Source organism: Engystomops pustulosus, chromosome 9, assembly GCF_040894005.1.
Source record: "Engystomops pustulosus chromosome 9, aEngPut4.maternal, whole genome shotgun sequence".
Lineage (NCBI taxonomy): Eukaryota > Metazoa > Chordata > Amphibia > Anura > Leptodactylidae > Engystomops > Engystomops pustulosus.
The window spans coordinates 93223092-93239330 of record NC_092419.1 but is presented as its reverse complement, the minus strand read 5'-3'; the positions used below and the strand labels follow the sequence as shown (position 1 = coordinate 93239330).

The window sequence follows — 16239 nt, the reverse complement described above, 5'->3', positions numbered from 1 at the left end:
TGAATGGAGGCGCCATTCACAGCAGATTTGTATTGTCACATTGTACGACCTATACATTTTTTTTTTTTTTTGGTAATGCAAACATATGAAGGCTTATTATTTACGGGATTATATACAATGTATAGATAATTCATTTTGGGAGTCTAAAGCTTATTCATGAGATTTTATTAACTATTTCAAGGGGGACACAAACAAAATCATCAATTTTTATTTTGGATTGTTAGCATTTTTTTTCCCCCCGCTCACCGTAACGTAAAAATAATATTTTATCTTTATTCTCTGGTTCACTACGATTGCAGTGATACCTCATTTATATAGTTTTTCTTATTTTTGCTCAATTTTCCTGAGCAAAACCAATATTGGAGAAAATCGCATTGTATTTACTATTGACAACTTTTTATTGCCATAACTTCTGTATTTTTCTGTTGTCAGATCTGGTTGAGGGCTTATTTTTTGCGAAAACAGTTGTTCTTTTCAGTCGTATCATATTAGGGAACGTAACTTTTTTTGATCACTTTTTAGAACATTTATTGTGATGGTGTTTGATGGAAAATTGTATATTATGCAAAGTTTTTCAAGTTTTTTTTTACGTAGTTCACCGAGCGGGTTCAATATTGATTTAGATTTATTGTACAGATTAATACAGACGCGGTGATACCAAATATGTACGTGTGTTTTATTTACTTTATTTGCATTTTATGTGTTACTGCGGAGATTATGGGACTTTTATTTTATTTATTTATTTAATTATATTATAAAAAGATTTAATTTTTTTTTACACTTTCTACTTCTTGGCTTGAATAAGCGATCACTTATTCAAGCCTTTACACTGCAATACACTTGTATTGCAGTGTATAGTGTAAGTAACTGAGCATGCTGAGCATGGAGGCGGAACCAGGAGGCGGAACCCGGCACAGAGAGGAGCTGACAGCCCCGGGTCACTCGTTGGAACCCGGGGCTGAGGCAGGAGGGATCGGATCCCCCGGTAAGCACACCGGGGGGGGGGGTGTCCGATCCACAGGGGACACAATTACACGCCGCGGTCATGCTTGACCGCGGCGTGTAAGGGGTTAAACACTCGGGATCGGAGTTTTTCCGATCCCGGGTGTTAGTGCCGGGTCTGGGCTGTGATATCACAGCCCGACACCGGCACCAGCGAGACCCGGTGTCCCGAAATCTTCTTCTGGCGCGCCGCCGTAGAAAGTAGAAGTACCCTTAATGACCGCCGTAAAAAGCCAATACGGCCGTCATTAAGGGGTTAAAGCTGAGCTTTGATTGGTTGTCATGCACAAATAGAGCAGTTTTGCTCTCAGGCACTTCTGATAAATCTCCCCATTGTGTCTGTATCCACCTAAACTATAAATTATTATATTATTTAACCCTCATGGTGATTGCTGCAAAAAATAATAAACGAAACCAGAAATGATCAAATAATCTGCTTGTACTTTAAAATGTCACCAGTAAAAAAAGAAATAAATAAAACTAATCCCACAAAAAACATCATCTCCCACAGCTACATTGGCAGAACGCTTTAAAAGGGAATATACTATTTATATATATATATATATATAAAACCTGCAAGCAAGCCAGAATAATAATCTGTTTTATGAATAAAGCTAACAGATCCCTAAAAGGGTTAATCTGTAACTTTAGATACTATGCACCTAACCAGTGAATGCCCCATAGACCTGTACATCGAGTTGATTAAAAGAAAAAGAAAATTATTGACAAAAATATTTCCTGTTTCGAACTTTAAAAAAAAGAAAAAAGTGGGATCATTGTTGCCCCTATTCCAGCAGATGGCAGTATGGTCCTGTGTTTGGAATATGTGCGAGTTTATAAGGTTGAGAGGAGCAGGATAGTTGCCTGTGGTTATTGTTGTACCTCAGTTTATCTGTATTACTGCAGTGATATACAGTACTCCTCCCTGCATAAAAATATACATATATTACATTCCTAAACATAAACATACATGTCATCACTGATACATACACATTTATACACTGTTACACACATATAGAGCATATACACCTCACATATACACACATACAGTGCCATATACAGACATACAGCTTACATACACACATAACGTACTGTATTTATACACACCATACACCATATACACATACAGCATATACACACAACAGATACACACACATAAACAATATATATACCACAATGTGCAGCGTTATATGTATATAATGGTGCACATTCTTCATTCTTTAGTGTCAGGTCGGATGACGGGGCCCCCTGACACTGTGGGCCCCATAGCGGGCTGTAGTAACGCCCCTGGATGTCCTTATTCTGCCCATACAGTATAAATGGAGTAAATCCAGATCCTAATTGACTTATCCTAAAATTAAAACAGGGTTCAAAACACTGTTTAATACCCCAGCGCCAGTAAAGTCTTCATAAACTGCTTGTTGATGGTTTCCAGGTATATTTTCCAACAATTAGATGATTTCTTCAACTATCCTTTTAAATGAGCAGAATATTAGAGTGACTCACTGCTCATATATCAGTTATGAATATAAGAGGTTTTATTGGAGGCTGCATTTTCCTGTCCTTGAACAGACAGTCCCCGGGTTACATACAAGATAGGGTCCGGAGGTTTGTTCTTAAGTTGAATTTGCATGTAAGTTGAAACTGTATATTTTATAATTGTAGATCCAGACAAAAAAAAATTTGGCCCCAGTGACTATTGGAGTTTAAACATATTTTGCTGTAATGGGACCAAGGATTATCAATGAAACTTCATTACAGACATCTTACAGCTGATTATTGAAATCTGGGACTATAGTAAAGCATTCGGAAAGCTTCACTAGAGGTCAGAGGGGTCTGTCTGTAACTATGGGTTGTCTGTAAGTCGGGTGTCCTTAAGTAGGGGACCGCCTGTATTTTGCTTTGTTGTTTCTTTTCTGCTCCACACAAGTAGTTCTGAAGATTTAGACTCTTAAAGGACAACTTTTGCCTTGTATGCGGATGACCTGATGCTGTGAAGCCTTTTCATGGGGTGAGCCATACATCTCTAATATATTGATGCTGGGCTGTGTAATATTAAATTGTATGTCATACAGGATAGACTGGAGTGTGGTAATGAAGGCCAGAGGATGTTATAATGAAGGGCAGAGGATGTTCAGCGCCATATGGAACCCTTAAGATCTCAAGTTCCTATCATGCTGGGATGAAGGTGTATTGAACATCTGTAGTCCTACAATATTTCCTGGATTTAATAGTATTACTCCAAGGATGTCATGGCGGAGGCGGTATATGACTCTCCTATATAAACCATAATAGAAAAATAGTCCTATTAGGGCTGTTCCAGTAAAGGAAAATTATTTATAACATTACAACCTAATTACAGATTCTCACAGAATCCTTATTTTTTTTCTATAAAAATACATAGCTCACATCTAGTTAAAAGTCCATTTTTAAAAAAGTTACCATAAGACTATGGCATGTTTTCTCTTCAGCCGAGCCACACAGTGACTTAGCTCCCACATTACCCCCTCCCCTAGGAAAGAGAAAGATGTTGGCTTTGTGGAACTCATTTAAGAAAATTTTCATGGGAGGGGTGCTGAGGGGGTTCAAAGAGACATTTTGGCACATTTATTTACCCGGTCCGGAGGAGTTACCGAGAGTGCATTGTCCAACAACATTGCACTGTGCCCCGTTTCAATAAGATTGTGCGCCCGATTTCCTAAATGTGTCGCTTCCCCGATCAGGTTCACCATCTTCTTCCTGGTGTATGTAAGTGCATGTCTTGCAACACAATTTTAAAGTTAAGTCCGAATCAGTCGGATCGTCCGATGGCCCTGTCCCCGATTTGTATCGCATGAAAGCCAGCACCGCTGCCCCAAAATCCGATCGCGTGCGTCACAATCCCCTTCTAAATAGCTGTCCCAGCCGTGCAATCAACGAAAATGTTGGAATACCGACGAAAGTGCGGTCCGCGGACCCTTGGTAAATGAGCCCCATTGACTGTGTGTGACTCCCTGAAGAGAATTCCTGAAAGATAGCGGAATGAGGGAATTAAGGCAGAAATTGGGGCGCATGTATCAGAAGTCTGTCTTTATCCATCAGTTTTTGGGACATTTCTTGGCTTTTCTGCTGGTCAGATATATCTTAGCGGTTTTCCCTTATTGACGTGGCGTTTGGTCTTTATTTAATTTGCAACTCTTTAAAACAAAAGTCACAAAAAGTCTCCAAAAAGTCACAATAATTTCTAAACTAATCTCTACTCCCGGCCAGGGGCACCTTTAATTTGCGGCAAAATTAGAACTTTTTTTGCGACTTTGACATCTGGGTTCAGGTGATAACTCAGGGGACACTGCAGAAAACTAGACAATGGCAAACTTTGAAGGGAGACTGTTTTAGGCGCAAAATAAAGTTGCAAATGAGCACATGCACCATGAAAAGTCTCAAAAATTAAAGAAAATGGCAAGCCAAAACTTTGATCCATGATTCATTGACTGTGTGTGACTTGCTGAAGAGAATTCCTGAGATAAGAGTGAATGAGGGAGTTGAGAGAGACTTTGGCTTTGTGTGACTTGCTGAAGAGAATTCCTGAGGGAGGAGGGAAAGAGGGAGTTGAGCTGAGTCACACAACCTTTAAAAAAAAGTGGGCATAGTTTCAAAACTTTTGTGGGAATCTGTAATTAGGTTTCATGGTGAAAACCTGATGACAGGTTCCCTTTAAGAGAGTTAAGACTGCAAGTCGGTGGCAGACATATGAAGCATATAATTGTATATACCTAGTGTGTAGGTTCACAGGGATTCTGGGTCATGACTATATTGGGCACATCGGGAGCTATAATTGTATTGCAGGTGATTTTTGTCCCAGAAGTAATTTTCTTAATGAGATTTTCTCTTCACTATAAGCTGGGGTGTAGATGGCAGACAGAGCAGGCCTATTACCAATCCCTAAATCCCGATAACAATGAGTGTAGGCCTGGCAAGCAGTCCTGAGCCCGGCTTCAAAGAGATTGTGGAAAGCCTCAAATAAATGTGGGAGCCCCCTCTGCTAAATGTCACTCCATGCTTAGAGCAGTATGACGGCATTCACCGCATGTCTGCTGAGGGCAGCTGCCCGGGACGCGACAACTCAAAAGGCCATTTTCTTACTGGGCTTGTTAAAGGGAGATTTGTCCCGTTCTTAGCTCAATCCTGCTGAGGACATGAAAGAAATTAGTGTTCCTAGTTACTTACTATTCAGCCTTTCTGTTGCTCTGGGTCTCCCTTCCCACCACAGTAGATGCTCAGGATACTAAAGCAGGGGCATATGTCCTGGCACTGCCAATCTCCTGTCAATGGCAGCTGACATTCATTCTGCCCTAGGCCCAAGTTCACATGGAAAATACTGCTGCAGGCGCTGTAAAGACTTAATACTGATAGGATTTGTCGCACTGCGTGAGGCTGGAATTGTAGTCTGGGGCTATGAACTTTGATTTATGCTGGAACCAACTTTGTCTAGTGGCATAGAAGTGGTTTCCCCAGCCAGACTCCTTCTGTGCTGAATTAGAAAGAATTGTACTACAATCATGATTACTTAAAGGGGAAGTAACTTTGAATATCCAAAATGGAGATATTAAAAATCAACAAACATCCTAGCGCATAAGGGACCAAGCATGGCGTGGTCATCAGAATATTTATGTGAGATCAATGCCATAGGGTGATAGTAATGTGTATTTAATTCGTTGAGGGAATGCCAGGTTTTTCTTGTATTTGAAAGTAATTACTAATTTCTCTTAAAGGGACACAGTCACCAGCTTTTATCCCATTAAACTACCACAACCATTGGGTAAGGTTTGATATATTCTTTTTAGCCTTCACTTTTTATGTGAAATCTTTCCCATTTACCTGTAAAAAATCTGAACCAAAGTTATATGCAAATGACTAGAGAAGAGTTATATTTTATCTGAGATGAGTCAGTTTTAGAGAGTGAAGGGTTACTTCACTATCTAGATAGACACCTCTATCTTCTTCTCTACTATGCATTTAGTGTCACATAAAGGTAAGAATCTCATCTTTCGGATCGAGTGTGTGGTTTTGTAATCTAAGGAACCAGAGATACAGGTAGTTAAAGAAAATGTGAGCTGCAGATAAAGTTTCAGCTCCAGCCTTTTTCTATAGATCCCATACAAACTCTTTGCAGAGGTTAACCTACATGGGACTTGAACCCAGGACCCCAGCGGATGTCAAGAGAACTTGTTTTAATAGGACTTTCTACTTCTATTATTAAATAAAGGAGTTATCCAATCAAGAAAACCCATTTTCATATATAATGTATAGAATTTAGAGATATACATTCACCATATGATGGGTTATTTTTGAGATTTTCGTAATGTTTTCTACCTTCAAGTTTGGACTTGACTGGGCTCACCTGACTACAGTGAACACAAGTGTAACGGTGTGGGAAAATGTCTAATGGAAATGATAGCTGTTACAATGTAATAATAATAATAATTCCTTTATTTATATAGCGCACACAGATTACGCAGCGCTGCACAGAGCTTGCCAAATCAGTCCCTGTCCCCAATGGGGCTCACAATCTTTTCAACCTTCCAGTATGTTTTTGGAGTGTGGGAGGAAACTGGAGGACCCGGAGGAAACCCACGCAAACACAGAGAGATCATACAAACTCTTTGCAGATGTTGACCCTGGGACTTGAACCTAGGTCCCCAGCGCTGCAAGGCTGTAATGCTAACCACTAAGAAACCATACTGTGTATTTATGTCCAAGTCCCTCTCTGAGATATTTTTCCTTCTGCATCTCCGGTCTCCATGCCTGAGGTTAGAAAACACATATAACAACTTCCGGATCTGAATTTTCTATTATAACTTGAGTTTTCCCTAAGATCCAGTCACTTATTCTTAGTGGCAGGATGAGAGGGCAATGACTTTGCTGTTGGGGCATGTAGATAAGCAACCTGCTATTAGTGGTTAATAGCTGATAATTACTGCACATACATAGAAGTTATCATCCCTCCACATACTTTGAAGGGTTCTGCTTCCTTCCTCGGAGCCCTTTGTAGGTGATACAGCAACATAAACAGTCTGTCAGAATTACAAGACACAGATCAGAGGTGGAGGTTTTCTGACTTGTGTTCTTTACCCCCTGATTCTGTGCTTAATAGGTGTCTAATTTAGAGCTAAGGAAACATAAACTACCCACTGTAGCTTCAGAGATTTCTCACCCTTCAAAGATTGATGGCTTCAACTTAAAGGGCACCTACCACCACGATTCTACCTATAAAGGTAGATCGGGTGGTAGGTGGATGTAAGGGACATGAGGATAGCTCTTTTTAGAGCTAATCCTCACGTCCCCGCTAACTTTTAATAAACTTTATTCCCTTAATATGTAAATTTAGTTATGCGGCTACTGGGGCGTGGAGTAGCCGGGCACGAGGCTACACGGCGCGGCTACTCCACGCCCCAGTACCCACGTTACTCCTCCTACCCTGTTGTGTGCGGCGCGCAGCGTCCGACAAGCTGGAGTTCTGCGCATGCGCAGTAGCTCCGGCCTCGGAGCTGTGGCTGCTCAGCCGCGGACCTGCGTTCTGCCGCGCTGTGTAGCCTCGTGCCCGGCTTCTCCACGCCCCAGTAGCCGCATAACTAAATTTACATATTAAGGGAATAAAGTTTACCTTTATAGGTAGAATCGTGGTGGTAGGTTCCCTTTAAAGAGAACATGTCACTAAATCATGAATGAAATACAACAAGTACTGAACACATCACCAATTTTACAGGTGCTATTGACATGAAATTCTCACCAGGCATCTATAATAATCCACCTTAATTTATGGATAAGTTATTTGTAGTAATGAAAAATAAGACAGTGAAAAAGTAATGAACACATGAAGAAAGAAAGGTGCAAAAAGCCATGGAAAGTCATGACACCAGCTGAAATCTATCAGTAATTAGAAAGCAAACCTGCCACTGAATCATATCACCTGGTTTAAGACTAAAAAAAGGTCACCTGTCCCCAGACAATTTATTTTCTCTGTGCGCTGTGTAAAATTAAATTGTTAAATAGGCTGTCTGGTCTTTATTATAAATTATATTCGGTTGGGGGGGGGGGGTAGTTGGGGAATAAAAAGCTTATTTTCAACTCAACGATGCTCATGTTCTTCCACAACGCGTTTTGTTTACAAAGGTTGGGGTTGCCATCCAGCATCTGCTACATTAAATTTGATTCAGTAGCAGCAGAGAAGTGGCCGTGACGGGAGCGATGGCCTCTGTAAACAAACAGAGGCCGGCAGTGATGGGCGGTGCCGCGGATGAACAGGAGCACCGGAGAAGGTGAATATAAAACTTTATAGACCCCACCCTTTAAATTTATTAAAAAATCCCAAGCCACCCCTTTAACTCCTCCTTGGCTAGTATAAAATAATTCACATACTAACCCCTGGCGTCCATCTTCTACATATTGTGGCTCTGTGGTTTGGATACGGCTTCAGCCACATTGCTATACTGCTTCTCCATACTCTTAGGCTAAATTAACACACATGTATGGGGGACGTATATACGGCCGACGTATATATGGCCAATATACGTCCCCCATACACTTATATGGGCTCACGGCACCGTACGGGAGTGGTATATGTTCCTATGGAGAGGGGCGGGGGTGAGCAGCGCTCACTTACTCCTCCTCTCCCCGCACGCTGCTGTGTGCCCGCCGTGCTACGGTGCGGCGGGCAACGGCAGTGTGCATGTAACCTCACACTGTTTTATTAATAAGGTAATAGAACGGTATCAGATGCACCTACCTGCATACTTCAAGTGTGCCTGGCCTAGAACAAGTGGTGCCTTCTCTAGTTGGGTCACGTGTGGCACCATGTGGAATTACACACGCCCCATTACCCCTAAGGCAGAACTTGATCTAAAAGAAGGGGTTGTGCCACGTGTCAGGAGTGGGACCCTATTAATCTATTCTGGCTTTGCTAGGGTATTCAGATTGACACCAGTGATAGAAAGACCAAAAAAACCCAAAAATAATCAAATAAATAAAAACTAGTGATAGAACATTAGTCAACCTCTGAGCCGGGCCGAAGGCCATCAAACGTTTCATTCCACCATTTTTACTACTTTATTATATGATGGTTATTATTATAGTGTCATGATGGTGAAACTTTTTTCCTTTCTTGGTTGTGACTTTTCAGTTTATGAATTTCACTAGGTTTTCAAACACTTTACCTTACGTCTCCACTTTTTATGGTGTATATTTGTAATTGTCATGTACAAGTATGAACAGAAATCCATTCGATGTAAAATAAATGCACTTGTGACAAATGAGGTTTCACAGTGATAGCTCCAAGTATCTTCAGGATCGCCTTATTTGTGCTGAACTTGCTAAAGTCATTTTTCTAACCATTATTTAACCCAGCTGCTTTAGGGTATTCCAAAAATGTGAAGTTGAATAATCTCTAGACGGTAGAACTAGAAGCATTTATCTAGGACGGGGGGACTGATATTTCTTTACAATCCCGGGGTTGACAGAAGTGTCTAAATGTTTTATTGCACGTTTTGCAGATTTACTGATTTTTCCATAAATAATCTTGAGCTCTTGCTACTATTTATCCCATTATGCTTTGCTCAGGCATCACATAAGGAGATGTGGTCACATTAGATTTATTAGAAGTTAAAAGGGGTTGTCCAGTCACAACAAGTTGAATATCAGTGGGAGTCTCAGTGGTTGGACACCCAAAGATCAAGAGAAGGGTGTCTGTTGTACCCAAGTTACACCCCAAAATAATGGAGTGTTAGATCGGACATGCGCCATTCACTATTTATTGAGATACCATATATGACTGACTGCTCTACAACAGAGGTACAATGGATACATGTGGGTCCCTCCACTGAGACCTCCACTGATTAGCAAGTTCACAGGATAGGGGCTAACTCATTTACTTACCTGTCCTGCGGGAAGTGCATTGTCTGACCGGAATGCACATCTGCTGTGATTCAAGAAGATTGTGCGCACCGATTTCCTGCATGTGTTGCTTCCCGGATCAGGTCCACCGGAGTTCACCTTCTTCTTTCTGGTGCATGTAAGTGTTTGATCTTGTGACACAATTAAAATGTTAAATCCCGCGCTCAGTCCGAATCACTCGGATCGTCCGACGACCTGCCCCCGATTTCTGTCTCATCAAAGCCGGCACTGATGCACCAAAATCCTATCGCGTGCGACACAATCCCCTTCTAAATCCCTGTCCCAGCGACGCGATCCCCGAAAACGTTGGAAAACTGACAGAAATGCGGCCGTGGGACCCTTAGTAAATAAGCCCCATTGTGACTGGACACCACTTTAAAGTTACATTAATGGTTCCAAGTTCTTTAAGGGAGTCCGCCAGTGCAAGCCCAGTCCTATGGATAGGGCATTAATAGTATAGGCCCGGAAAGTCTATTTAAATATATGTATTTCGTGTTTCAAAATCTAACATTTCAGATTGACTTCTACATGTTGAACTCTGCTCTTCATTCATTTCGTGGTCCTTTTTACTTCTGAAAAAGGAATCCATCTTGTCCGGTCCTCTGCGTTGCGTTAACATGTATGATCCTTTGGGTTTATCATCACTTAACTTTAGGGTGCTGACACTGAGTCCATATTCAGAGCTTTCGGCTGCTTTGTCAGAGTTATAAGACCCCAATCTGTAGCCCACGTTACTCACGGGCCTCTGGATGGGATTCCTTAGGCTATTATTGTCTCCTTTTATAAAATGATTTCTTGTGTTGTCTATTAGAGACCTCCGTAAAGGGGTTGAGTATAGTCCTTTTTCATCCCCACAAAACTGGACAGAAAGATTAGCAGTGGAGAGAGCCTCTTTACATGGAACATGCGTCCTTTTAGCTGACATTCGTCTAGAAGAACTCGGAACCAGTGGCTTTAGTGGGTCAACTTTCAAAATATTTCTTGGACTTCTTGAGTCTTTGTTTTTGGTGGCTTCATTCTTGTCCCTTCAAAATAAAATAAATTACAAAATGACACATCTTCAATGTTATTTAGCGATAGCATTTGTATCTGCACTTAACATGATGGATAGCATGCATGCTCAACTTTCTGCTTCACCCATGAGTTGGAATGGGTCTGGGTTTTCCAGGGGCCATTCTCATGATTGGTGGGGGTCCATGAGTATAGGGGATAACATGCCAACTCAATACAATACCTTTATGGGGAAACCACAAACCTCTTCAGGTGCATACACATTCAAGCCTTGAAACCTGTCACTAAGATTGTTTTTTTTTTTCTGTGGAGGCCATTTAGAGGAACCGACGGTTTATCAGACATCTTATCTTAGCAATATACCTGGTTATATTCGGTTCCTCCTCTTCACAGGATGCAGTTGGGAGATAGAGGTGCAATGTGGTGGACCCAAATCTTTGCACAGGGGTTAACGACTGTAAATTGACGATGGCTGGAGCTTGGGCTGGCACCTTGTGTATTGGAGTGATGGGCTTACCTGTGAATATAGGGGGTAGTTATTGGTGACGTATAAATGCTTAGTCCTGTAGCCTGTAGAAGCAAATTCATTCACACAGTGGAGAATGGGGACGTCTGAAAGGGATGACAAAGAATAGTCTTATATTCTTTCTTTTTGATATTACACCTTGCCCTACCACCAATGGCTGATTGGTGTGGGCATTAAAGGGCATCTTCATTGACAAGCCATATCACAGGTCACATCCTAAGTGTAGTATAATAAGTTATCAATATTGTAGAAAGGAAGGAATTTCTTTTCATCCATGGACCAATTGGCATCAGCCTCATGCGTTTTATTTGGAGAAATATTGTAAGCCTAAAGGTTGGACTCGATAGACCTACATCTTTGACCAACCCAATGATACTATAAGTGTTGCAAACAAAACATTAAAATGGGTTATCTGATTGTAAATAAAATCTTGAGGGGGCAGCATTAGCAACTATTTGACATAATTTGTAGTACGGTAATTGCGATAAATTTAGTTAAAAGTGAAGATAACCTGAATCATTAGATCATAAGATGAACATTTTAAAGCTGAAGAAGTTTGCATACGACAATAATTTCATGTTTAGACTAAAGCATGAAGAGGTAGGAGTGCCCCACGCGTATCGCCTGCTAGGAGTGCCCCACGCGTATCGCCTGAGGAAGCCCAGAAAGCGGGCAATACGCATGGGGCACTCCTACCTCTTCTCCCCCAGGACCCAGATCATTGGTAATATTACTTTACAACATATTTTTGACTTATGCACTTTATCTATTTATTTGTCCACTTGCACCAGTTGCTAGTTGTTTTGATGGCACATCCTGCACTTTAGCTACCATGCAATGCTTTGTGTGACTTGAACTTTTATTATTATGATAAATTATATATATATTTTTTGTTGTAAAATTATAAATTTTGGTGATACCTGTATATACACCTGGGGGTCCTGAGTCTTTTACCCGCTTCTAGGGTATTTTAAGTGTTTTTATCATGTATTGTGAACTTGAATAAAATTTATACTTATTTTGCAAATTACATCTGTCTTCTCTTTGTAAAGTGAATATTATTGATTTGCACCGTTTTCCCCTGAATTGCTACGGGTTTTTGGCGCATGCAACGGAAATCGGAAAACCCGACGGATTCAGAAAAACTGCTGAATTTAAAAAAAAATGTGTTGCTTGACACGCGCTTACCTGCACCCAGTATAAGGATAGTGAACTCTGGTGAACTCCAGTGGAGTTCAGCGCAGCAGCGACACCTGGTGGACATCGGGCGCACTACCTTAGTGAATCCCGGCCGGACCCGAATCGGCGTCGGAGAACCCGCCGATGGATTGCGACTGGACCGGGTAAGTAAATGTGCCCCCATATCTCCTGAAAACTATTTTGGAAATGATGAAAGTCTCTTCTCAGCCCACCTGTTGCCAAATGCTGGACATCACCACTGTATGAAGGACAGAATTCTCCAATCTGATTCTTCCCTACAGTCACATCGATCTTTTGGCGGATGCTGAACTGATCAGAGGAGACCCGTTCTTGACTTCTGGATTTCTCTTGCAGATTACAGGTAGCGCCTTCGACTGCTAAAATGTAAAGTAAGAAGAGTCAAATGCCAGGAACTACAGCATTTTATAAGAATGTGGTATCAGGTGTAGGATCTTCTAAATGTTTTCTTTGAAAGAACGCATATGTACCGTATATATTCGAGTATAAGCCGACCCAAGTATAAGCCGAGGCCCCTAATTTTACCACAAAAACCTGGTAAAACCTATATTTTTTTTTTACTAGAGTATAAGCCGAGTTTGGGTTTTTCAGAACATTTTTTGTGCTGAAAAACTAGGCTTATACTTGAGTATATATGGTATATCACTTTTTGACTATATAACTATAAAACACCCAAGAAAATGTACAAGCACTATATGGAGGGACACAATGTGCTGCTATATAGGCTTTGGCAATGTTGATGTGCCATGTGTTACGCACTCATTTTGGGTTACAAGCACTGGTTATGCAATGAGCCCCTTTTTAGGCAGTGATACCGTTCATCAATGGTTAAAACTTCACACAGTAAAGGCTTGATAGCCTGAAGGCAAGCGGTTTTCTCAGCCTACACATTAGCAGACGAAGGCTTCTTAAGTGTCCTGCGTCTCTTCAGGGAGGGGAACCTTCCTGACTGTGGGAAAATTGCCACTTAAAGGTTTTAAGGGATAACCGCAATTACTATTAGAGGGAAGTAAACGTTTTTGTGGGATGAAATCTTTGGTCTCTTTCTGGGCTTCTATCCCAAATTTAGGGAAAGGAGAAAGATGTTTCCATCAGTCGCTGTGAGAAAATGGGAAGCGGCTCAAGGTTTCACAAAGTAAGCAGAGAATTAATCTCCTGGAGGACTGTGCACAGAGTAACCCTACAGAAATGTAATAGGTCATGACAGTAGCCGGTGATTGGATGCTCAGGGATGTTTGCTAGGTCATCATCTGTCTTAAATCGTGCCATTCATGACAATCTTAGTGGTAAGCCACAGGGTTCATTTACCAGGGCAGATGCTAATGTACTAAACTGTTAGGAAGAATAACACAAGCGACATGCGGATTAGGTAATAATCCTTTAAACAAAAAAATAACATTACAGTAAGATAAATTATAATATAGCTTAAAGCTTATTTATACAGGTGTATTGTACTTGTACTTGGTGAGCTCATGACTCTGAAGGCATCAGTCCACCCAAGCCTCTTTGAAATAGGCTCACAGAGGTCTATTCAGAGGTCTTATGAAAACTTCTGGCCATCGTTTGCTTAAGCTGCAGTAGAATTGATGCCAAATAAGCGGGGGTGGGTCAGATTGACCTAATCCTATATGTCTGAGCAACTCGTACAAAAGTGAGGCGTTACAACTTTTTTTAATACATATGCATAGTAACCATAGTAGGCCATTATTTTGTCCATAGACCTAAGTACAGTAGCTCCAAATGAGCACTGGAAATAGAAATAGAAATAAGACCAAGAAAAGGATGTGAAAGGCCAGAAATTAAAAAGGAGTGGTAGAGGGAAGGAGGGAGTGGGGCTTATAGGGTGGAAAGACAGGAGGGGTGAAAACAAAGTAGGCATCCAGACCGGGAGGAAGGGGGGTAGCCAGAAAACAGAGGGGGAAAGTCAAAGTGTGGTTTGACAGTTTCTTATATCCACTTTATAACCATTTTGAACAGTTAATGATTATTTTAATTTGATTGAATTACTATTTACTGGACATTTATGATGCACAACCTACCGGCAAGATCCGCATGTTTCTCTCTTTTGAAGGCATCTGTTGGTCTTTTAATGTTGCCGGATGAACATTTCTGTAGAGGAACATCTCTTCGAGAAAACAAAGTATACAACATGTTAACTGCTTTAAGGTCACATTTACCTGCCCATCTGTTTGCCCAGACCAGATCCAGTGGGTAGCTCACAGCTGGACAGAGAAGGGAGGGGGATTTAGAGCTCCTCATGGCCCCCCTTTTCATTGAAAGCCAAACAAAATGTCCTATATTTTGCAGAGCGGCCCTCCAGCTTAGTCATGGTGCAGCAGTCTTATAATACACTGAAATAAGTCTATATTGCAGTGTATTATACTTTAACAGACAGCCTTTTATAGACCATAAGTGATTGGCCCTAATAGGCTTACCTACACGGCAGACCGAAGGCCATTTGATGAGCCCCATCACTCACAAAGCACATATATGCATCCGCCAGCATTGACCACTGGATATAACCAGTTAAATACTACAGATTGATCTCCCTTTAGTGGTATTGAACCACAATACCATACAGAACTCATACAATGCAGTATAAGTCAAGTGTAACTCTTTCAGCAAGAATGTAGCCTTTTCCCATATTTGGTAAAACTCTTCTAACCATCCTGCTTATAGGACTACAGGACCTCCATTTGGATCTTTAAAGAGAACCCGTCTTGCAAAATATCCCCCTAATCTAAATAGATTTTCATAAACTGCCATTAGAAAGCATTGCCTCTATCCCTTCATTGTCCCTCTACATGCCTGTAAACCTAAGCAATGAGGTCCTAAAGCTGTATGCAAATGACCTGTGAAATGTCCAATGAGTCATTAGCATATTCATTCTGTCCAGCTTATTCATGAGTGGGAGGCACAGCCACACCCCCAGTGCTTGACTGACAGCTGCTCCATATAATGGCTGCTCCATGTGCTTGCTGCTGGCCACACCCCCTGCAGCCTGTGTGTGTGTGTGTGTGTGTATAGGAGAGATACAGCAGCTCCAGGATGCAGCCATGTTACAGCAGAACATGTCTCTGTGTATTAGGAGGATGCAGCATGTCAGCAGATGCAGCACACACTAGCCATGCTTTACTATACATTACACACAGACATGAGCAGGGGGAGGAGAGGGGAGGGGTAACAGGGGTGACATCACTGCCTCTGACCATGTGACCACTGCCTCTGACCATGTGATCATTTACATAATAAAGAAATTATGATTTTACAATGATTAATGTATGAAATGACTAGATAAAGGCTGGGATGGGATCCTTGTCAGCTGCTCCAACAGGTAGTAGTGACAGGACAAGTGACACAGACCTGATGACAGGTGTCCTTTAAACTTCAAATATGTAGGAAGGCTTGTCTATAAAATAAGGGGTTTACATCCATTTGGTAATTTGTTTCTGAACATACCTTATCTTTTCTTTAATGGGACTCAAGTGAGTTGAGTTGCGAGTGGATCCATGATTGTCTGAGCTGCCAATCCAGAATACTTTTTCCTTCTTCAA

The 16239-nt window shown here is 41.3% G+C and overlaps 1 protein-coding gene across 1 annotated transcript; it reads right to left on the bottom strand.

The window, feature by feature from the left end:
* Positions 1 to 10350: 10350 nt before the first annotated feature.
* Positions 10351 to 14836, bottom strand: LOC140076463 (uncharacterized). The gene is made up of 4 exons (XM_072122990.1): positions 14725 to 14836; positions 12880 to 13044; positions 11305 to 11458; positions 10351 to 10955 (listed from the first exon to the last, which is right to left on the bottom strand). Exons 1-4 carry the CDS (start codon positions 14834 to 14836, stop codon positions 10406 to 10408), a joined length of 981 nt encoding a protein of 326 aa, XP_071979091.1. The 3' UTR covers positions 10351 to 10405.
* Positions 14837 to 16239: the final 1403 nt, after the last annotated feature.

Bases quoted from the DNA above. Each gene is read 5' to 3' on its own strand.
- LOC140076463 (XM_072122990.1), bottom strand. From the start codon at position 14,836: ATGTTGTATACTTTGTTTTCTCGAAGAGATGTTCCTCTACAGAAATGT. The intron at 13,045-14,724 runs GTAGGTTGTGCA...TTTACATTTTAG, and splicing joins GAAACATGCGGATCTTGCCG to CAGTCGAAGGCGCTACCTGT. The intron at 10,956-11,304 runs GTATATTGCTAA...TTTATTTTGAAG, and splicing joins GAGGAACCGAATATAACCAG to GGACAAGAATGAAGCCACCA.